The 25,806-nt window shown below is 38.7% G+C and overlaps 1 protein-coding gene across 1 annotated transcript in view; it reads left to right on the plus strand.

The window, feature by feature from the left end:
• LOC137272502 (synaptotagmin-1-like) overlaps positions 1-7,268 on the plus strand; it is a 60,647-nt gene extending 53,379 nt beyond the window's left edge. Inside the window, exon 5 of the mRNA XM_067804887.1 lies at positions 6,293-7,268. Within this exon, the coding sequence (XP_067660988.1) occupies positions 6,293-6,591 (299 nt within the window). The 3' untranslated portion in view covers positions 6,592-7,268. The remainder of the gene's footprint in view (positions 1-6,292) is intronic.
• The last annotated feature ends 18,538 nt before the right edge of the window (positions 7,269-25,806 follow it).

Below are 25,806 nucleotides of genomic sequence, written 5' to 3' on the forward strand. Positions count from 1 at the left end.
GATGGACAGAAAAAGATTCTTCAAGTTCAGCAGTAACTTAAATTGAAACAAAAAGACAAAGTCATCAATATCCCCCACAATGACAAAATGCTGTTCCTGAATATGTCTTCTAGTTATGACCATGTCAAATGTTTTGGCATGTCCAAAGTCTAAGTAGAGTATTAAAAGGTTTTGAACTTCTGCTCGAGAAAGGAGCACTACCACCAAATTCAGTTGAAGGCAAACTTGTTGCCATGGAAATGCAAACAATATTTGATTCAGAAATCCAAACTACCAAAAGACATGCTGTGTATCTGGCATATTTTGTGAAGAAATAGTGAACGCTTTTAAAGTTCTGCTCCAGAAAAAACAAATGTGCACATACGGATGAGTTTATCTTAATACCCCTTGGAACATGCATTGTTTGGGGTAAAAATCACAAATGTGCAATGCAGATAATATATTGGTCTTGATTTGTTGTTTATATTTATGACTAGCCTTTCTGCAAGGCGAAGTTTTTCATTCATTGTGTTTGGGAGTCAGTCTATAGCCAATCCCTTGCAACTGAATCAATTTCCCACAGGATTTACAGTTTACTGCAGATGGTGATGAGTAAACGAACACTCTGTTATGGCAATCTACTAGAGATTTGTGCAGTGATAGACTTTAACATCAGGCGATCTTTACATGGACAATGGGTGAGTTTTTGACTCACACTTGCAGTATTTCAGCCATATGTTATAATCATTATACTATCATATCCCTCCAGCTCAAAGGTGCTTTGTATTTTCCTCGACCACTGGATGTCAATCTCAACAGCATGCCATATTTATCATTCTCAACCGCTTTGCAGCCACTAGATGCACAGAGTTCATGTGGCTTTCCAACCCTTACAAGGTACCCATTTACGGCTTGAAAGACTGGGACACATATTCACAGTACTTAGTCCAGGTTTACTGCATGTTACTGTAGCCACAACTAGGTGTCTGTCTGCATGTATGGCCACCATCTGGTCATATACCAATAGATTTGTGGGTTCTTTTAAGTGCACAGGATTTTGTACTGTACACTAGGGCAGGAATAGAAACAATTTTTCTACTCAGGTACCCCACCCCCTGTTACCCTACCCTACCCAGCTACCCCCATCTGTTAATTACCAGTAGTGACATCAGATTTGTTAGAAATGGCAATATACTGTTCAACTCAGGGGCTAAAATTTCGAGTATTTCAGTATCTTACTCGTGTTTTATATTGAAAACAGGTGGCTGTAAATAATGTCTAAATTCAAGGACAATATAACCTTTTAATCATGAAAGAATAACATTTACATTGTTTAATCTATTTTTCACATGATCATAACAGGTCTTGGTACTGAAATGGGTGCTCAGTCCAACTGTTGCTGATGTGTGTGGCAGCGTGTACAAACCTAGACTTCAGCTGGTTTTATACTGCTAGAAACCGTGCTGCGGTTAAAACAGAATACCCCACTCAGACACATTATACTAACTCTATGCCAACCAGTCCTTGTTGTAGCCATTAATGCCGAGCGCCAGGCAGTGACCAAACAGTACCTATTTTAACGTTTTTCGGAATGACGTGATCAGGGACCAAACCTTCAACCATCCACTCTCAGGGCAGACTATTACACCACAGAGACAATTAGATATAAATGTAAAACTAGCAAGTAAATCTGAAACTAAAGACAATACAACATGAAACATGCTGTGGATCTCAGCTGAATTACTGATGGTAGACCACAAAACTAGAAATCATGTGGACTTACTGAATGTTCACTTACTGCATGGACCCTAGCTGGATTTAAGCCATCACTTCATCCATTGATGATTGTGTTAGTAACTGTTTACCAAATATATTCTTCAAACTTTCATGTAATTCAATTTCTTTCTAAAAAATCAATACTTAAATAACAACTAGCATCATATCAAAATGTTCCTTCACTGTTTTCAACCTGAAATATGTCCTTTGTAATAGAATATCAAGACATTAAAGTTATCTCAGCATGTTTGATCATGACTCTTTCATCACAGGGTTTACAAAATGGACCAAGGACAAAATATTCAGAAGAAGTTATAGAAATAACATTTGTCGAATATCTGTTGTTAGTCTGTCATGGGCGAGGGCCCTGTTCCTCAAAGTAGGGTTTTCCAAAACAGTGTCTGCTAAATAAGAAAGCTTGTGGGGCATGAAATGATTCTGTTTCACTCCCAATACACTGAAGATGAAGCTGGAGCTGATTGGTACATTCTAACTGTTCGTAATTTGTTTGCATTGGAACTTTCTAGAGCAGGAAACCAATCTATCGACACTGAGCCGTGGAACTCATTTGTAGCGCTTGTGTAGGAATTGATGACAAACAGACTGCATCTGTGATCTGCTATCAGGGGACTTTCACAACAAGGTGACTACAGCAAGGCCATGTTTGACTACGAAAAATCATCTTCTTCAAATTAAACCTCCATTGCGCATTGACTCTAAAACTGCCTTATAAATTGGACAAAATGGAAGATATTGACGGATGTTTGCATAATTTCCAAGCGCAATTCCCACATGTAATCATCTCTCAATCAACATCAGCCAGTTATTACATTCATTGAAAGCAATATTGACTTTGTAACTATTACATTCGGACTAGATATTACAAGTCCACTTACGTGAAAACTTCTAAACGGGTCTCCAACAGACACTACCTTTCATCCTTTAGTTGCAACAAAAAGGCTGAGTGCCTTTTAATCAAACCCACTCAGATGCTAGTTTCCAATTCACTGGTGCAGCAAATGATCAGTAAGATGCAAATCTGGGATTATGTCCCCATTTGCCAATAATGATGTACTCAACACTAATACTTTCAAGGACATGTTCTGTACTTTAATGCGATAAAGCCCACTTTGGTCTTCAAATAAATAAATAATTACCTGAAATTTTATTTTAGAGTGACTAACAGGGTGGGTGAAACTTAATTTTGATTCATATTAAGCTTGATCATTTCAATTCAGGAATTTCATCAAGGGCCTGTTATCAGAATGGAAAAAAAATCTTTGTGTTGTATTTTTTCATGTGATCTAAAACAATTAGCGGTCATTGAAGTACAAACGAAATGTAACAAGAATGAATCACAAGCAAAAGTCATCAAAGTTCTTGTCAACTTAAATTAATTCCTGGAAGGAAATAGAATTGTTCTCCTAATTGTATTCCACATTTGTTTAATATCTACAAAATGGTGAAGAAATTATTGCAGAAGCGTCTCAAACATGAGATGGTTTCAGGCCATGACAATGATAGTAAGCACTACATATTATCATATATCATATTGTGAAGACTGGAAGTGTTCAGTTCAGGACTATGAACAAAACCAGGTCCTGTATTTCAACACGTTGCTAGGCTGGAAAATCTAATGAATTAATGGCTTTGCCTGATGGCTCGTCAAAATTGACATGTCTCTTTCGCTCATCAATAATCTATTTTGGGGGGCTTTTATGAGCCAGGAAATGTCAGCAAGGGCACCCTTCAGCTGGGAATAATAACGTTTCTCATGTGGATAGTGAACAGTGTCATCTTCTGCAATCACCTGAAACAGCTTGAAAATTACAAATGTTATTGAAGACGCACACAGGATTCTAAAATGAAGCGAAATTAAGGAGGGTATTTAATGAGGCTTGCAGACAAAGGCAAGTGGCTCAACCATTGTATTTTCTCACAATGGAATTGGGCACATTTGGTCTTTACAACATTCTTGCAACCTGAAATTATCGCAGCCATATCATGGAAATATTGCAACAATTCCTGCATATTTTAGTCATGTTTATGCAGTATTTGAATAACATTTAGGAATTTCCCTGCAATTTTCCCACAATAATGAACTATTATTCCAGTTTATTTTGTGAACATTCCATGAATATTCCCACAGTATGTCAGCATCGTTTTGGTAGCATGCCAATAAATTCTTGGAATATTCCAGCACTATTCCCCAGATATTGAACTGTTATTGAAGCATATATTGGAAATAGATAAAATTTCAACAGAATTCCAGAATATTCTAGAAATATGTCTTCAATATTCCTTTAGTATTTCAACAGAATTCCTGCATTACATCAATAAATTCTTGAAATATTCTAGTAATATTACCCCAACATTCAAGCAACATACATACAAGAAACACTCCAGCGGTATTACATTCATATATTTCATCAATAATTCAGTAGCTTTCCACTGATATTTTGCAACTCCAGCAGTTTCCAACAATTTTCATGCCGAGGCGCAAGACATTTGTACCCAGCTGTTCACAGTTGTCTGTCTGATGGGTAAATAAAGTATAAGTGAGTGAGTTTGATTTTATACCACTTTTAGCAATATTCAGCAAAAACACAGCAGGGAACACCAGAAATGAGCTTCACGCATTGTACTCACATGGGGAACTAAACCCAGGTCTTCGGCATGACGAGTGAACACTTTAACCGTTAGGCTACCCCACTGCCTTAAGTAAAAATTGAAGCAGGGAAATGTGTTCAGTTTCATCCAAGGGACAATGGATATTGAGAAAGAAAAACATATTTTCAAAAGAGAAGTTTTATATTGGCAGGAAAGAAGAAATGCTCTTGAAAAAATATGTGTCATATGTCCTGCCATGGGTGAGGCTCAATGACACTCAGTTCACTTTGTTACCAAGATGATTGTCACAACCAGTACCAGGGTTCGATTACCCATATGGGCACAATGTGTGCAGCCCACTTCTGGTGTCCTCGCGGTGATATTACTGGAACATGACCAAAAGTAGTGTAAAACCCAACTCTATGCTACAGACACTCAGTGCAAGTCATATATACAAGATATTCATAGAGACATTGAAAAAAATGTCTGCATATATGGCACCGAAATGCTACCAGAGGTTTTTATCAGTGTTCCATAATTGACAACCCACTAAAAGCTTTGGACTGCTTCCCAAAATATCTTTCCTAACAGCATATCAAAGTGAAGAACAAGAGTTCCCATTTTATTTTGTCATGGTAGAATGGAAGTAAATCTACTTTGGTTGGATGTTGTCTTATTTGCCTCCTGTTTATAAATTTGCTATCTTGTTCAAATGCTTGCAGCTTGGCACTGAATTGAAATTAGAGGTGTGAAATCCACAGTGAGGCTATCTCAAATTTCAAAGGACTGTGCTTCACCTTTTAGCTTATGGCTGCATTGTTGTGTGCTCATGATTTTCAAAGTGCTCAGGTCCACTTTGGAAATGCAAACATAAGATGTAATATGTATTTGTTCTGTTAGTAAATTTGTAGTAATTGTGAGTGAGAGAGTTGGTGGGCGGGTGGAGTAAATAAAGAAACAAAAATGAATGAATGAATGAAAATGAATGAATGTATTTACAGAAAGCGGTGACAACTGATAAACAGAATTATAGTATTTATGGCATCCTCCTTTTATGCGTTTCATGTAGCCACAAAATCCTTATATCATGGGTCAGGCGGTCAGGAAAAAAACCCCAAATCAACTTAATTTAATTATCGGAAAAATGTGTTCGAGTCTCATTTAGTGTAATTCTTATTATAATTTCTGATGTTCTATGAACTTGTGGCAGCATCTGATTAGAAGATGAACGTTTTATAGGACGAGGCGGTACAGTTAAGGTTTGACTCGGCGTTGCTGGAATTAAACAAAAGGTGTTTTTTTATGAGGTTGGCAATAAAATTAGATGAAAGTGCTGGCAATTGATAAACATACACAGTATTAAAGGCAGGTGGTCATAAATTTAGATGCACAAACATGAAAGAGCATGTCATTTACAAGTGCTGAATAGTTAAAACATTTAGCAGTATTACAGAAGTCCATGAATGACTTTAGTTCTCCTTTCAATAGCAACTCAGAGACATGTTTCACAAAGCTATCATACTTCACAATTGGTCTTCAGCAACCCATGCTTGTCACAAGAGACGACTAACAGGATTGGTTGGTCAGGTTCACTGACTTGGTACCATTGACACGTCATCGTATCCCAAGTGCATAGATTGGTGCTCATGCAGTTGATCACTGGATTGTATGGTCCAGACTTGATGATATACAGACTGCCGCCTTATAGTTTGAATATTGCTAAATGTGGCATAAATAACAAAGCAGACCAACCCAAAACCTATATTTAAACATAGACATACATATATATGACATTTGTAGTACAATGAATGTTTTGTGACCAGTAAGTTCAGCAGATATGATTTAATCAAAAAGTCCTATACAAAAAAATATCAAGTACTTTACTCTTCAATAACCCTATTTTCATGCACTGCGTGTTCTCTTGCAGATCCTTACGTAAAAGCAACATTATCCTTTTCTGGGAAGAAGCTGAAGAAGAAGAAGACCTCAACAAAACACAACACAACAAATCCTGTCTGGAACGAAGCACTGGTGTTTAACCTTGGCAAGGAGTTCCTCAACAATATATGCTTGGAGCTTGCAGTATACCATGACAATAAGATTGGTAACGATGAACTGCTGGGTAAGACTCAGCTGGGTCCTACCTCTGAAGGAGACGAGATGGCTCACTGGAAGGACCTGATCAGTGCCAAGAGTGCTGTGGCTAGGTGGCACAACCTCAGCTGACGCCAGGAAGACGACGAGATGACGGAACTAAACAAAGCCATGTGTCTCAAATGGTTGTGAAGTGGGATGCTGTACCCAGCGTTGGTACTTCATGGGTTTAGACTACATTACCTTCCTCCATCACCTGTGATGACATCTGTTATGGTGTTGCTTACTGAAACACCCAGGAATGATGATGTGGTTTGAGAAAGAGTGAGTGAGTTTAGTTTTAGGCCACTCTCAGCAATATTCCAATATTTTACGCTGTATTCCAGCAATATTCCAGCTCCAACGGTCTGTAATAACTGAGTCTGGACCAGACAGTACAGTGATCAACAACATGAGCATCAACCTCTGAACTGATGACATGTCAACCAAACCAGAGAGGCTGAGCACCTGATCCCATCAGTTGCCTCTTACAACAAGCATGGGTTACTGAAGATAAATTCTAACCCACATGTGTTGATTTGGGAACAAGCAAAGTAACCAGTAGATGCTCTTGGCAATGAACATTTTGATAGGATCCCACAATTGGCAATATTTCTCATACAGCATCTGCTGAGTTGTGGCAGAATTTCTCCCACATTGATTTCAAGAGTTTGGCACTCACTGGAATCTGGTTCTTCTCAGCCACTTTATGTTCAGTATTGGGCAGATGAATTACTCACAGACATTTCATGCACTAAGTGCAGTCCATTGGAATATTAAGAGTTAAAAGACTCATGTCATAGTTTAAGAAATACATATATCACAACTATGCTGCATTTTGTCCAGATGTGTTCATGGAGATATTTTTGTTTGTTATTTTGCTTTGGCTTGTTTTATGCCACTCTCACAAATATTTCAGCTGAATGGTGGCAGTTTGTAAATAATTAGGTCTGGACCGGACAGTCCAGTGATCAATAGCAGTCTGTGCAATTGGGAATCAGTGACTTGTTTCAACTATGTAAGAGAGCCTGACCACCTGATCCTGTTAATCACTTCTTACGATAAGCATGGGTTGCTGAAGAAAAATTCAGTCCCATGTCCTCATGGTTTGTTTGCTAGTTAATGCTGCATTCATCAGTGTACCCACAAAGTGACACTGATCTGTAAATAATCCAAATCAAATTCACATCATAAACTTTGATTCACACAGTTGGAACATGATGCCATTTGTGAACCTCTTCAGCAAGTTTGATGGCCAAATCATGTTCATTACGACAAGGTTGTGTGGCTGAAGATCAGTTGTTGCCAGGATCTTCATGGATATCATGTGTGATGGAGGAATGTAGTCTATACAAAGCCAGGAAGTACTAACAATGACTTGTACTAATCAGAGGTACAAGGTGGCAGATTGGGACAAAATACATGCTGCTTTAAACCCTCCACAAGAGGCTACGGGGCATTGATGAGCATTGCACCCAATATCCTTGTGAATGGGGTCCTGTGTTTTGTGGGTATCTGCACACCGCACTCCACTCCAACCTTTACTTCACTGATGAAAATTGGGATGTTATGTCATTTCCTGACACTTGGTGTCATCAGATGTCCTGACATCATCAATTCCTGCTGTGAAGTCATTGCCTTGTGCGTTCCTGTCATCTTGTCGTCAGAGTTGTTTCAGTGAGAAGCTTTCACTCCCTGTCTGATGAACGATGTGTTTGTGTGACCAATACCTTGGAGGATAATGACCTTGACCTCAGTTCTATGACATTTATCATACAACATAACTGCAGTGAAGAAGTCAGTGACAAATGGATTGCAATTATTTAACATGATCTCTGGAAATGACCTTTACATTTCTCACATGATAGTGATAATTACATTTATGAAGGTACGTTACACACCAAAATCAGGCCCTTATTTGATGTTCCACCATTGAAATGTGGAATCTTATTCATCAAAGAGGAGAAACTATAACAATACCATTATATTCAACATTTGTAATTCCATTTAGAATGATTAGGACATTTCTCCATCATGGACTTGACAAATCATAATTTAACAGAATTCAGTTGGAAACAGATCAAAACTCAACTCAGTCACCATTTCTCTCTGTTTATGTTGCCTTTCATAATCTATCAGATTTCTACTTGGGAGTACCTTTGAATGTGTAACGCATGTATACCATATCAATAAAGACCTCATCTTAGGTTACCCACAGTTTGTATTGTGGAGGTTGAGGAGGATCCTGGATGTTTCCATCAGGTTCTATCATGGTTCAGGAAAGTATTGAACATTTTTGCCTCAGGTTTTTCAAAACAAATATATACCTGCCAAACATGCTGATTTTAGGGAAAAAATATGAATTGTTTTTATTTCTTTTTAGGCTTCTTCTTTTCAAAGACACTATGGAATACTTTTTATTCTAAATCAGTGGACAAAAGATTTATGATGTTGCCTCTTAGAAATCCTTTCCCAACAGCCACACAGAATAGACTCATACACTCAAACACACAGACACATACACAACACAGCATTTCTCACCATTGCCAGATTTAAGATCAAAGAAGTAGAGGAGATTATTTCTTTGAGCATAAACACCTTTGCTTTTGGTGTATATCTTACATGCAGTAGCTGTGACAGGTTTCTTTGTTAGTGATCACAGAAATACTCGTTACTTGTCTTTTTTTAAGCATCAAGATCAAACCCAAAACAACACACTCCTTCACATATGTGACAAGCCTGCACTCCATGATGTCATTACCACCAGGTGTGTTTTCTGTGATCTGTGTACATGTGATCTGTGACAGTGTTGAAGATTCTACATCCAGATGGCAACACACAGGTGTCCATGTAGGTGTCGACTTCATGGAACATCTTTGTGTATTGTTCCAGTTGAAACTGTATTGTGATACCGTGACTGTATTGCTGTATGTGTTGTGTTGAGAAATGGCTGGCCCTTTGAAAGGGAGGTAGCTCTAATTCTGAACATTCAACAAATAACTTGAGTAATTTAGACTTACGTCTCTATTTTTTTAAAGAGATCTTACCAAGTAACACGATTATTATTGTGTTTCTTTTGTTTATGATAACTTTGTTTTCCATTTTTGCCTTGTTTGAATTCCAGCTCACCTGAAGTCTGTGCTCTTGATTATTGTGCAGATTTTAATTTCAAAGATAAGGTTGTTAGAGTTTTCATCCTTGTTTCCTGATAAGATGACCTTAGAAATATGTAATTTTCTGATAAAAACACTGTTAGTATTACATGCTTGTTTTTTGTCAGTCAGTCCAGATTGAGTTCACAATGCAAATCTCATTGAAATGGATGGCACTGTCAGATTTTAGCATTATAATTGTATAAGGATTTATTGCACACCCAGATTTTTTTTTAAGTTTTTATCACCTACTGGCCAAAGTAAAAAAATATGAGGATACAAATATCTATTATATAGCATTTTGTCAATTGACGAAATTTTTCAATGTCCAAACAAATAAACCCGCAAAATATGTCTACCCCCAGGAGATTTAAAACCAGTTAAACATGACTATCAATATATATTGTGCTGCAATGAACTGCATTTCATCTGTGTTTACTATAATTACAATTATGCTGAATTGTCCTGCAAATTCCTAGAGAGGAAGACATATGCAGTGTTTACAAATTCAAAACTATCGAGGGAATGATAAAATATTCTGAATACGCAGATAAGAAAAAATAACTGTGATCAGTGAGAATGGGTGGAATAATGTGTTATGGTTAACACTGATATGTTAAAAGGACCTTTGTGACCTAATTTAAGTTTTCATTTTATGAGGTGACCTTGAACTTTTGTAACCTAGTTTTTTATCAGGTGACCATGAGGACAAAATGCTGCACTAAAAGAACTGTGAAATTGACATGCAAAGTCAACGCAAGTGATTTATACTGCAACTTCTGAAATGCCGCTTAACGACATATTCATGGGCATTGTAGAAGATTAATCAATGGAAAAAGATAAAGTGTCATTTCAGTATCAATTTCCATATTGTGTATTATGTGCCAAAGTTTCAAGCATTCTCTTAAAGTAGGTTCCACAAGGTTAAAACACTGATTAATAATCACATTTTGAATAAATCATGAGAGCTTATTGGATTACAACTCAGATATTAATAGATGTTTCCTCTGCTGACTTCCCATTATGCTAATAAGAGAGCAGTGGATAGGCATCTATGCTAATATAATAAAATGATGGATACAGTGAGGCATGACTACTACTACTACTACTACTACTACTACTACTACTACTAATACTAATACTAATACTAATACCACTAATACTATAACAACTGTTGTTGTTACTGCTACTTCTACATTTTAAAACAACCCCCGCCAACAACAACACAATTTTGATCAAAATTGATAAAACCCTTCCAAGAAATCTCAGCTACAACTGAGTGCAAGCAGAATCAGATATATAAATGTTTCTGTATCTTGAGATATTCACATGGAGTTCACTTAGACACCAAGCAACAGTTACTAAATTTTGATCAGATGTCATTGAAACTAAATATGTTCAGTTATATATACAAGGCAATTTTATATTCCATCTAAAAGTAATCTGAATACACATAGACGAATATGGACAGTCAGTATGCGGTCTCAGTTGTTATAAAGATACCTTTCAAAGGTCATGTTGTTGGTCAAGGATCACTACTGGCCATTATATCCATGGTCTGTGACCTGGCACAGGGTCGGTTCTTGTAGACAGAAAGGTACCTCTGCTGGTTCCAGCTGTGTGTGTGTGTATGTATGTATGTACCAGGTAAAAGACCTATTTGAAGCAGTTGTCTAAGACCTGGCACAGGGTCAGTTCCTGAAGACAAAAGAATACATTTAGTCGCCATTTCCATGTGTATGCCAGGAGAAAAATACTTGGCGCCAATGTTTGTTGACTTGTTCCAGTGGTGTATGGCACAGGGTAAGTTCCTGTAGATAGAAGTATATCCAAGAAGCATTGCTGGAACACTTCTACCACGACTCTTTCAGCTTTGTCTTAATCAAGGAACCCACCATTAAATATCCTAGAGAGTCTGATATTTCTGAGAGGGGATATTTGCTCGGTCACTAGTGCAGCTCGGGCAACTTTTAAAGGAGCAGCTAGTTAAAAAATGTGAAAAGGAAGAATTAAAAAAAAATGTATTTTGCTAAAGGATGAATTATTTCTGAATCATTCTTTTGCGGACTAAGAATTATTTTATCTCAGTATCTGTTTTTTCTTTGCTCCCAGATCTCAAATATGAAATATCATAGCTACATGATTAAAAAGTTACTGGGCTTATACAAAAGTTTTACTAAAAGGTTGGGCAAGCTCTCCATACTATTTCAATATAAAACATTCCAACCTATCAGTCTTACAGACAAAAATTTACTTGCAATGTGCCTGGTTTACATCATCATTGGGTTTACAGTATACTCATTCACAAATGTGTTATGTCTTTAAATTTTCCACATTTATTATTGTTTAATAGTAGTTGCGTTTACACATTGATAGCAATAACACTGTGAATCGATCATGTGACAACTGACGTGAGTTTTTGAATGGTTCTAAAATAAATTCTTTTCTTTTGATGTTGTAGATGTTTTATCAATATTGTGTCCTGATCCTTTGGAGAATATTCTAGAGAATGAACATGGAAGCAGGAACAGAAAAAAGAACAACTATCCATCTTATTTCACTAATCATATCATATTTTTCTACCCTTGTCCCTAGATGTGATAACACTCGCACTGGTATGTAGTCGGTGCAATGTACATTATTATGTATTCAAATAGATTTGTATGTTTCATACCATTTGTAGAACAATTGTTTATACCACCTGTAAATTCCTTTGTTGTAACGTATGATGAGCTGTTATAAAATTCCTTTATTCTATTGTTGGAGAAGCTGTAAATTTCTTACTTATATGTAAGAAAGTTGTAAATTTCTTTCTTCCATTGTTTGACAAACTGTAATTTCCTTTCTTCTGTGTATGACAAGCTGTAAATTTCTTTCTTCTATTGTTTGACAAGCTGTAAATTTCTTTCTTGTATTGTTTGACAAACTGTAATTTCTTTCTTCTCTGTATGAACTGAAAAATGTCTTTGTTTTATTGTTTGATAAACTGTAAATTTCTTTGTTCTGTTGTATGACAAGTTGAACATTTTCCTTCTCAGTATGATGAGCTGAATATTCCATTGTTTTATTGTGAGACAAATGAAGTCTTGTTGATGATATTTATAAAGTGACCACTGGTTACAGATAAATTATATATGCGTTTTATCAGAGTTTCTTATATATTTTGTCAGTTATTGTAAATAGGGAATAAAAGGTTGTGCAACAAACAGAATTTTATTTTGTAACATGTTATATTTAGGATTACACAATCTCTGTAACAGACAGATTCTAGTACTTTTGTTGGGTTGAGTCCCATCTGGGGTGTAAACCCAAACCCTTATAGTCAGGCACCTTATTGCTAGGACTAAGAAGGCAAAGTCAGCCACTTGACCCGCTCAGCCAACAAAAATGGGAGTCAGATGACTGGTAGTCCAGACTGCACTCCTCTGTTACGTGTAATTATATTTTGAATATCTGGTCATTGTAGACCATATCTTCACATGGATGTAGGGGATGTGTTAGGCTCGCACTCCATTGTATTTCATCATTACTCCATCACTGAGAATCACATTGTATGGGATCACGGTTAGCATTTTGTGCCAGGTGCTCAGCGTTGCATGCCTTGCACCCACCAGAAAATATGATTTTGGGTCCAAATCCATGTTTGGTCAGATTGTTTTTAGTTGTGTGAGTATCATCACCCATGGAGTTCATCTAATTGGTCAATACCTGAGACTTGCATCTGTTGGTGTGCTCCGGCTACATTCACATCCTAGTGACACGTTGATAAATATGAAATACTTTTTAAAAACCAGTTCACGCACTCACTTACTCACTCACTCACTCACTCACTCACTGTGAAGATCTGTGTTAGAACTGGTCTTCAGCAACCCATGCTTGTTCTATGAGGCTACTAACGGGATCATTCGGTAGGTCTCACCAGCTTGTGTGAAACATGTCATAATATCTCAACTGCATACAGTGATGCCCCTGATGCTGATCACTGGGTTGTCTGGTCCAGACTCGATTATTTACAGACTCAATCTATTATTCATAGCTGAGTGGGTTACACACTGAATGGCCTGCACCTGACAGTTTCTACACTATACCTTTACACCAGACCAATTTAATTTCTTGTTTTACAGGTTTTTATACCCAGAAAACGTAATGAGAGGTAGGAAAAGAAATAAAATCGCCAAAAATTCCTTTTATGTACTAAAATTATTTTACTTTCGGCAGTTTATGGAATGTATATGTTGTAAAATGCATGGGGTGTAGGGTGGGGTAGGGATGGGTGATTGGTATTCTTGGGGTACAGACTTGCAGCTTCAATGAGTTTATGTATTAACTGTGTACTTGATCTGGGGTTCAGGTTTCTTGTCAGTTATTATGAGAGACTGAAACTATTTCAACTTGTTTTTATTGCATATAAACTATACTCTCATTTGGTAATTGGCTTCACATGTGACAATTCAAGGAGAGAAAACACATTGCAATATTTGGTCGCAACAGAGAATAGCTACGATACTCTGTCGATATCGTTTCTACCTCAATAGTCACGCTGTGAAATATAGTTGCAGTCTTGCGAATGATTAGCGGGTTGAGCACTGACGTTTACTTAACACAGAAACTTAAAGATGCTTGAGAAGAAGACTTCAAAGAGATTTACAGCTCTGACTTTACCTCGCTGACATGCTCAGTTTCTTTGAACTTAATATCTCCAGAACGGTAGCTCTTTCTGGTTCGATTTGGACCGGTATCGCGAAAAGGTCAGTACTGTTTGAAAAAAAGTGTAAGATTAAAGATGAAAAGTCCCAGCACCTTGTTTACCATTCTGCTTTGAAATCAGCAGTGTTCCAACTAAACAGCGGTGTCCTGTAAATATAGTGATGTGGGCCAGACAATCAAGTGATTCAGATTTAGCTGTGTTTGTTCGTTTGTTTGTTTGTCTGTTTGTTTGTTCTTTAACGCCGCATCATGCGCGTGGATTTACGCAGTTGAAATACGATGACATGAAAGTCAGACAAGCATAGTCTGCTGAAGATCCCCTCTTACCCTGATCTTCAAGAGTTCATTTTATTGAAGGAGATGTTTGATTAAAGATAAATTCCAGTAGCCCGTTTTGACGCTGAAAGCGACAATATTTCAACTAAACAGCGGTGATCTAAGTATTAGACTATTGTCAGACAATCCAGTGGGTGATATTAACACCGACTATGTAAGCCTTTAGGTATGATACCATGCAATAGGCCAAGTCACCAAACCCGACCACCGGATCCATTAAATCTACCCGACCAGAATAGGTTGAAATAGAACTATAACAACCGGAATCTCTGCCGGGCGATTCCAATAGCGTCGTCATCTAATTCCTGGACTGACGATTCAAATTGCAGAATTAATTTCTACAGCAAAGTGCCAGAAGTTAGGAGTTACATGTTTCAGTGGAAGGGTATACCTAGTGTTTACGAGGTAGATTAGCTTGATGGCCTATAGACAGGATGTGCCAGACAGGAACTTCTGCAGCAATACCTTCTCATCCTGCTGGTGACACAATTTGCAAATTTAGCATCGCGAGTTCTTGTATATCGGTGGAACAGTTGTATAACAATTAGACAATCCTGAGAGGGAGCGCAAACTGGCTGTCATGTTGGTAACTCGATGCAACTGTCTTGGCAAAAGACGTCACGTCAAGCGTAATGCCAGCCGTTCTGTATTGGTTTTACGATATGTTAGCTATGGTCAATCACGTCGATTTCGTACCAAGTAATGTAGATCCGGGCTAACGAGAGTCGTCGTGTCCAAATGTGTTCTCTAAGGAGAGGGGAAAACACAGTCATGGTATTGTTGAGTTCTGTGTAACGAAACGAAAAGTCTTAAAGGCACATATGCAAACATATTTCAGTTTGGGAATGGTTGGAAAGGCATTTGTTGATGTAAACAAACAATCAGCGTCATTTCATGGAGTACAGTGTAGAATGAAAATGTTATGAAGCCAAGATGTTGTGGTTACATTTGTAACACACTTGGTCAGAAAGACACCCGCAAAGATCCGGGTTAGAACTGGTGAGTGAGTGAGTTTAGCTTTACGTCGCACTCAGTAATATTACAGCTATATGGCGGCGGTCTATAAATAGCAGAGTCTGGACCAGACAATTTAGTGATCTACAGCATGAGCATTTCACGGATCTAGTAGTGGTCTTCAGCAACTTGCTTGCAGACTCCCTGACGTTGTTGATACACCTTATCGTATGCCTTTGCGATCGATGCTCATGATACTGATCACTGGGTTGAATGGCTCAGATTCGACTACTTACGGACCGCCGTCATCATAGCTCGGATGTTAGGCAGTGCCACGTTAACAACAAACAAGTCGAACAGATGAGAATGATATCACGGGTGTTTAAGCAGTGTCTGAAAAATAAACATTTTAGGCTTTCTTTTGTACTTGAATAATTGACCTGCCTTTGCCTGTGTTTGTGACGAGTGACTAGAACACCTGGTGTCATAACTGCTAACATTATGTAGACATTATGAGTGAGTGAATGATTGAGTTCGGGGGTTTATTTTACGCAATACTCAGCAATATTTCAGCTATACGGCGGCCGTCTGTAAACAATCCAGTGATCAACAGCAAGAGCATCAGTCTACGCAATTGCCTGATCACCCGATCCCGTTATTCGCATGGGTTCCTGAAGTTGAATTCTAACACGGATATTCACGGGTCCGTATACTTTTAAATCGTTACAATCGATTCTTCTTTTATCATAGATATTACCTGAATACGGAAACCGTTTTGTCCATCCGGGTCAACCATATGGGGCAGATTGTGGTGCTGCGTTATCACATCCCTGGCGTCAATATATATTAATTGAGTTATTTTACATATCGAAGTACAACGTTTAACATACATGATCCTTTTATGGTTCTTTAATTGTTAAATATAGTTCTTGTTCTCTTTTTTATCCTGGTTTGAAAATGTATTATCATATGTCAGTTTACAGGGAACATCGGATTAGAGGGATGTCGGTTTAAAGGGAATCTACTGCATATGTAACATCAACTGCAGAAAAGAAATCTAAATTACCTGGCGCAACAGATACCACTGTTCCTAGTGGTTACAAATACAGCAAGAAAATATAACAAAGAATTACTGATAATCATCATTGACATCGAATGTTAGGGAATTTCATCCAATTTGCATCAAATAGGAGTTGTTTACTTCTACTCGCCCGACCACTAAGAAACTCAACCCAAATGAATGTCCAGTTCACTTTATGCATTTTTTGTAATGATACCGTCTTACTCTGGTAGTTTGTTTTGTTTTATCTTGGGAATACAGCAATCTATTTGATAAATAACCTCAGATAAATCCTGCCATCACTTGTTTGCTGTTTTCCAAAGCCTTTGTATGATGTAAGCACTCTTCGCCTTTGTTCATAATCTTTCGGGAAATATAAAAAAGTAAGCACTGACACAAGACATCCGATGAGAAATGGGACAAGGATATTAAATTTGTTATATGATTCACACGGGGCAAGCCACTGTTTGCTTTACCATTGACGATATTGCCATACTCAGAGTTTGCGTGGCGACTCCATGTAGTTACTGTCATACATTAAGCTGAACCTTTTCTGAATCTTTGAAGAACTTCCCCAGCACAATTAGAAAATGTTATTACATTACCACATAAATTTCCTCCAGATCACCACTGAAAGTAACAAGTCAGGTTCTATGCATTAGGTGAACTATACAAAGACAATATTGACACGTTTCTGGAAAATGTCTGTGGTCATGTGCCACATGACACGTGACCAATACGATCACAAATCGGAATGAGAGTAACAAAATCACATAAAAAGCTATTGTCATTATGTGATCTATACGAAACGCCGTCACTTCGTGCTTGTATAAAAGGTAGGTCGCCATGGGAGACTTCCACTCCTCAGTAAGCGAATTGCCAACTTCCTATAGATTGGCGGACTTTCGGGGCGGCGTGTGAAGGAGGACTTTGGGTCTCCCTTTGCAGTATTTCGCTACCCGTGACGAACTGGGTTAGAACTGATCTTCATTAACCCATGCTTATCGAAAGAGGCGACTAACAGGTGGCCACACTCGTTGACTTTGTTGACACATGTCATCGATTCCCAAATGAGTATATTCATGCTTTTGGTGTTGATCAATGGATTGTCTGTTTCAGACTCGATTATTTACAGACCGCCGCCATTTAGCTGGAATATTGCTGAGAGCAGTGTAAAACTAATTTAAATTCTCTCATCACTCACTCGTTCAGTATTTGGGCGACGGTTTTCGGCCTGATATATTTTACAACGGTTTTCATTTATTGTCAAAGTAATTTTGAAAGGTATACTCAGTTTGCCCAGTAGTGCATCGTTGGGTGTTCATTTGATCTCAGTCCGGATTATCAGAATTAGACTGCAAAATACATATAGACTTGCTTAAGATTAAGAAGGCAAAATGAACATTAAGGACAGTGTTCATTTGTCTGATATATTGAGAATCTGTGAAGATCCGGTTTAGAGGTGATCTTCAGTAACCCATGCTTGTCGTAAAAGGCGACTAACAGGTGGCAAGACTTCCTGACTTGGATGACACTTGTTATCGTATCCCAGCTGCGTAGATCGATACTCGTACTGTTGATCACCGGATTGTCAGTCACACACGCCGATATGTGAGAAAAGTTACATAGAAATGAATCGACGTACAATGCCTTTCAGGACAATGAGCAAAAGGGCGACAGGAGTGGATATGTTGTTGCACCTGCTAGCATTTGCAATGATCCCGTGGTCGTAGGTCCGAATCCCAGATCTCGTGACTATAAACATTAGTTTATCAGCTCCGAATACAACACATGAAAAGTTGTACAGATTTAACTGAAACTTTGATAATAGTTATGCACCACAACCCACTCTAATTGATAGCCAAGCGTCATCTAATATTCTTCATTTCCAGACAAATTTGATCGTTTCTGATACGGGTTAACAAGCTGTTGATGTCCAACAAGTCTGGTTCCATCTTGAGCTAATCATACGCAAATACAAACAGTCTCCCAATCAGTGTCCAACAGACAGTAATTCACAAGTCTAGACCTTCAATGGACACACACTCGTTTTGATCATAAGGTCATGGAGCTCACCTTCAAATAGATACGGACAAGGCTGTGTGGGTTTGAAGTCACAAAATCAATACGAAATGTAAGTCTTATATAATTTGCGAAAACAGGTACCCATTTGCCACAGGAAGCAAGACAATATTCTGTCCGATGTATACTTACGGAATGTTAAGCATAACAAAGTATGACGCTGAGTTGGCCCTCATTATGAGTTAGTACAAACATAACGAACATAGCAAATTATTTATTATTAATTACTCCTATTGTAAATATTTCTGTATAAGTAAAAAAATAACCCATGTCTAGCAGTTAGTTATGGAAGCTAAAAGAACATATGGTATCGAATATTCGTTATGATTAAAAAATTTCTTTTTTTTATCCGAGGCGACTAACGGGGGGGGGGGGGGGGGGGGGGGCATGATGTGTTTGATGCATGTCATCGTATACGCAAAGCGTAGATCGATGCACATGTCAGTCATCGAATTGTCTGATCCAGGCTCTAGTCCGATGTCAATATGCATTCAGGTAATGTTTGACGATGGGGTAGCTTTGTGTTTAAAGTGTTCGCTCGTCACGCAGAGGGATTCCAGTGTTCCATTCCCTATATTGCTGGAAATTTGCAAAAAGCTGTGAAAACATATTCTCACTCACTCATTTATTCACTTCGATAAGGTCAAAATCAGGGTTAGAATTGGCCTTGAACAACCCATACTTGAGGCGACTAACATGATCGGGTGATGAGGCTCGCTGATTCGACTGATGCGGGTTATGAGATCCTAACTGTGTAGATCGACGCACATGATAACATTGAGCGGATTGTCTGGTCCAGATTCGATTATTTACAAACAGCCGTCATATAGCGGGATTATGGGCGTTAAAACACAATCACAGAAGGTTGTAACCTTCCTCCCGAGCATCTCTTAAAATAATGTTATAGGTCCCTGGATATGCCAAATCACATGAAAGGCATACACCTAAATCATTACAGTCACATAAAAATTATGGCCTGTTGCATGCGTATGTCGGTCATGTCCCAGTAGACACATTTATTCAGATTATGATACATCAGTACGTCGGTAATCGGATAAGTTCTTTCAAATCACTTTCTTCTCGCTACTGGTACTATGATATGGCTTATATTCACGACCCTCCTAGATGAGACATGCCCGAAGTATCCCCACTTCACCATACCGCCTCCGTGGGGTACTGGTTAGAGCGTCCGCCATACCAAAAAAAGTTAAAATATGGTAATTGTTTGTCCCTCCCAACTACGAATGGTATCTCAGTGAGCTAGCACTATAAAACCATCTTAAGTCTGGGCAAGTACAAACAGCCACACATACATACCCGTGTATGTCATTTTACGAGCTAAATATTCTCAAGTACAACCTTAAACCCTATTTCATCTCAATCCACCATGTGGAATACACACTTCAGTGTTGATGGGACAAGAAGATTGTCATTTGCTTTTCTTTGCTTACACATTATCTCATCCTATCGGGTACCCATTCACTGCTATTAAGCCATTGCCATATTTCGGTATCGTTAGCTCGGATCTTAAGACACACTGACTGAAACCTCTTCGCGAATCTGAAGGCTAACGTCCTGAAATGAATTTGATTGAAACAAAGTCATGTTAGCATCATAGAAGGACCAGTATTATCTGTAATATACCATATCTCTGTGGTGATTTGACTTGATACTGCTGTCGGATAATAATGCGCCTATTTGATTGTTTCTATCCTTATACTTATATATCCAACAAGTACAATCAAACAATCTTTTCATTTTCACCATTAACACAACATTTTTGTTGTTTAAGTACAAATATACAAATATATAAATCACTTGTTTTGCCACTGCCAACTAACTGTCAGTTTGGGCGTATTTCTGAACACGATGAAAAAAATCTTTTCACTTTCACCATCAACACGGCAGTTTTGGTCTTCGAATGCTTCCTACAATTATTATACAAATCTTTTTTCACCACTGCCAACAAACATTTCTGTGTAGACGCATTTCTGAACAAACTATCCATCCATTAGCTTAAATGAATCCACCATTCGGGACATAGTGTTGCATTAACAATCCTTCAACGTTTCTCCGAATGATAATCATAGAAAAACGGCAAAACGTCTCGCTGCCACAGCACCTGTCTTCAAATCACTTGTACTTTCTTAATCGTAAAACGTTCTGTCTTCTTGCGGGGCGGTGGGGCAGCCTAATGCTCGTCACGCTGAAGACCCAGGTTCAGTTTCCCACGTGGATACCAAATGTGAAGCCCGTTCCCACAGCCATGAATTTAGCTAAAAGCGGGGCAAAATCGTACTCACTCACTCACTCACTCACTCACTCGGTCTTCCTATGTTTGGAATCATGGAGTGAGAACGGAATTTTGTTATGGGCGCATGAACATGATGGTGAACAAAAACGTCCCAATCCGACCGGTTGTATAAATATATACATGCAAGCTAGCACGTGAGCATGCGCGCGCGCGCGCACGCACGCAACGACAAACTCGTACGTCTAGTTAAAGGTAGTCAGCTGTCATTATATGAGGACGCGTGACCTTTGCTGGGACTTATCATGTGCCATCAGATTTATATCAGGAATCTATTAGCAACCCACTAGGATTGCATAGCCAGGGGTGAAAATATAAATCGTTTATAGAGAGAAGTACGATTGCCGAAGCAAGGTCTGCACCAAAAACGAATTCAATCGAGATCCAATCAGAAAAGAAGTATTTATAGCTCCCATCAGTGCGGCGGAAGTCAATTTCAGACCAATCAGAAAAAGCGTTCTTAATACGGAGTGTGGATTTCTCCATCACTGGCCATCATGCAACACTGGTCACGTGACAGGAAGCGATTTTTCGTGATGTGTTTCGCAGTCTGATTTGAAACGCGGCCTAAACACACACAAGACATGCTTTCAAAATGACTCGCTCATTTTGTGGAGTGGAATGGTTTTACTTGTTTAGTCTTGTCCGTGTCTTGTAAATCAATTCACTTTCCGGCTTTGAACAATGCATACACGATCAAAACATTCGGGTCCATCAAAATGTAAATAGCTTTGAAATACTGGTCAGTCTCTTTTTCATACACAACGCTATACAACACAAAAATACAAATCACAACACCTTGTAAAAGTGATTGTTTACGTTCTTTATAACGGTATTTTGTAAATGGTATACTTATATTTGTTATATCCATTAAACTATTTTCTGTATATTCACATCACTACACTGTTAAAGCAGACACACCAGGTGTTATCTGAAAGTGATACCTGCCACCACACACAAACCTAAGAAAATAAAATCACAACGACTGTTATTCAAACCCAGCACCAGTTTTCTGTCACAGCGAATTGCGGCGCCTTATATAATTAGAATCATGTGTTTGCATTTACGCATAGTGATGACCATGTGACCCGTAAAGGTCCGGGATAGAATAATCCTCCAGCAGCCCACGCTTACCATCAAAGGCGACTATGCTTGTCGTAAGAGACGACTAACGGGATCGACTGGTCAAGCCCGCTGACTTGCTGACACGTCATCGGTTTCCAAATGCGCAGATCGATGCTCATGCTGTTGACCACTGGATTGTTAGGTCAAGACGCAAACAGACCGCCACCATATAGCAGGAATATTGCTGAGTACGGCGTACAACTAAACTCACCCACTCAGCGATCTCCATGTGTTTCAGAGACCAAATCCTGTGTTCGAACGACCTCGTCATGTTAACCGTCATACAAACATATTCCATGAGATCTTGTCCATTTCATCTCAAGACCTAGACAATGTTATTAATGCCGAGTGTTACACTGAGATATTGGGTCTGTGTAATTGGCGTAATCTGCAACTGTCTAACTCATTTGACACATTCCAATATTTGGTTAAGCAGACAGTCTGGGTTTCCAGTGGCAATGGATCTCGGATCATATTCTTGTATACACCCAAGAGGTTGTCTCTGGACCTGCCAATCGCTTGCCATTTGTGCACTTCAGTCACGCAACGTATTACATCCGTTGCCTTTGGTTACGTTGATCCAGGAATAACTCGTCAGCAAATTAACGTGATTTCCTGAATTCTTTAATCAAGCGAACCCTCATCTCACATTTATCTATTTCCAGTAGATAAATTCAGAAGACGTTATCTTTTGTTTGAATATTGCTTTACTCCGCACTAAGCAATATTACAGCTACATGGTGTCTGAACCAGACAATCCAGTGATCAACATCATGGGCATCGATCAGCGATGTCAACCAAGTCAGAATGCCTACTCCCATTATGCGCCTTTTACTTCACAAAAGGCCTGATGAAGATCTGGGGTGGCCTTTCGGTGGTGCTTCTGATCATGAAATCAGTAACCTGTTTCTGTTGGCGTAATTCCTTGCGCAACCATATGTACGTTCACCGGTGTACGGCGTTTTATAGTCTGCGTTCTACTGAGATAGTAAGTCCGTGTAACTGAGTAATCTGCAACTGTCAAACTGATTGCAGCATATTGCAGTATTGTTGCTGACAGCCTGGGTTTCAGTTAGGTTGTATCAGTTCTACACGACCCGACAATCAGTCCACGCCCGTCTTTGAATCAACTACTGTAATTCGGAGCCTTGGTTTAAAATTTCGATTTATAATGACAAAGAACTTTTATATTCTGTTATTATATGAAAAGGAAAAGTATCTACTATGTTTTATTATTTTTCGCTTGGATATTCAGTTTGTATTTATGTTTCACGAGAAAAATAGGTTTTCAAATAATAGTTCAACGACCTTGTTAAAGCAAAAATTATGTTTTTTATCTCTTTGATCCATTTCTTATCTAAAAAACGTGGTGCTATAACCAAGGCGTGACAATTCGACAAAAGGGTAAACTGTCACGTTTTAGCATTTTGGGCAATTTTGAATCGCTTCCGTGGTGTAGTGGTTAGAGCGTCCGCCCAGAGAGCGGAAGGCCTCGGGTTAGATCCCTGGTCGAGTCATGCTAAATGACGTTAAAATAATTATGGACACAGGTACTTGTTGGTCCATGCCTGGCGCTCTGCATAAATGGGTACAACAAAGACAAGTCGGTTCGGAGTCAGTATAATGAGTCTGAGTGGGGTATTCCTGCTTAACTGTGGCATTGTATCTCATTGGGCTAGCACTATAAAACCAGCTTAGTCTAGTCTAGTACAAGCTGCCACACAGACACACGCATGCACGTCGTCATATGAATGAAATATCATTAAGTACGACCTTAAACCCCATTTCATCTCACCTGGCTAATTTTGACATGTTTGCTATCTTTGTCACAGTTAAACTCACTCACTCACCCACCTTGTCATCATATTTCCCATAAAGAATCCTGAATAAAAGTTTCCGAAGTTACTCTGAAGTTGCTAAAAGCAACATTGTCTTAGCTTGCCATTTGTGCTACTGCTATGTATTTTCATTCAATGATGACTACTTCTAGCACTCATTTCCGTGATACAGGAGTGATGAAGTCCTACAAGCATCCGCTCTGCTAGACATTCCGTGCCAGTTGGTTTGAGTTACGCTCATGTCAGTTGGTTTGAGTTACGCTGAACTAGGAAGATAACTGTAGATCCAACTATAAGAATTCCATCATCACGCGAACCATTCTCCTGATTGACAGGCAAACACATCTTATACAATGCATATGTTTGGGAGTGAGTGAGTTTTATTTTACGCCATACTCAGCAATATTCCGGCAATAATACGGCAATCTGTAAGCATGGACCAGGCAACAGGGTGATCAACACCAGTCGACGCATTTTGGATACAATGACAGATGTTTACCAAGTCAGCGAGTCTGACCACCCGATCCCGTTGATCGCCTCTTACGACAAGCATAGGTTACTGAAGATCAATTCTAACTCGAATCTTCATGGGTCAACTGTATGTCCACTCACGGAATATGTTTTAAATGAAACAACTGTACTATCAAATTATTTCGCACAAAGACATCATTTCTGGTAGATACATGAAATGGTAAATACCCATATTATTCCAGTCATCACTGGACGACACAACTTTTGGCACCAGAACGGTATATCTGCGCCCTGGGGATATAACTTTCCAACTGAATGACCTATGGTCACGTATTGTGAGTGGTCATTTATTTCAGACAATCCTTTGGGACATAATATTAAGTAAACGGAGCAGAATATAGACAACAATGCAGCATAACTCAGACCCAATCGGTTCTGGATCACTAAAACATGCTCTCTGCGGATTGATAGTCAACTAAACTGAATTCTGCTACAGAGATCGTTGTAAACCCGTCTTCAATTACAAAGTTTCGGTGCGAGGTGTGTGGACGCAAAGCTTGTTCTGGTAATGACGTTTGGCGTGATGAGATTGTCTTGAGATATCCCTTGGACGACTGTTTTCGATATTTAATCCATTTGTCAGCGGGTTCGGAACAGGGATATGTCATTTCATTGACATTGCCTTATTGTCGTATCAGGTTTCTACGAACTGGGTCAGTAGGAAGAAGTCACATTTCGTATTTGCGGACTATGAGTGGCACTGCTGATCCTGTCCAAGCAAAGGGCCTTATACTGGACAACATAATCATAGTGATCAAGTTGTATGAGTAGTGCTTCGCTTGTAAAGCCTGGTATCGGCTTAATAAGGGCGGGAAATCCGACCTTAAGCAGGAAGCAGTGTGAAAGCCATCTATATTAGATGATAAGCCATCATCAGTCATAGTGCAAATCGTGACTGGGGACCAACGAATATGAAGTAATGACAGGAGATACGGTTTTAAAACTGTTATTTTAGAAACGACGTGTTGCATTTTAAATGTGAAAAATAATATCTACAGACAAACGGCATGTTGAATAAACATTTGTATGATTGAATTTCTAGTGGAGCGAAGACTGAAACTAAAGAAATTTCAACCCCCAACCAATAGCAGAAGCGATAAAATAACGACGTCTCAAAACTCTATTAGCCATGGATAGATGCTGCAGAACGTATTACCATTCCAAATGCTCAACTGGCATGGAAAATGTCCTAGAGAATAGTGAATTAATAAT

Source organism: Haliotis asinina, chromosome 2, assembly GCF_037392515.1.
Source record: "Haliotis asinina isolate JCU_RB_2024 chromosome 2, JCU_Hal_asi_v2, whole genome shotgun sequence".
NCBI lineage: Eukaryota > Metazoa > Mollusca > Gastropoda > Lepetellida > Haliotidae > Haliotis > Haliotis asinina.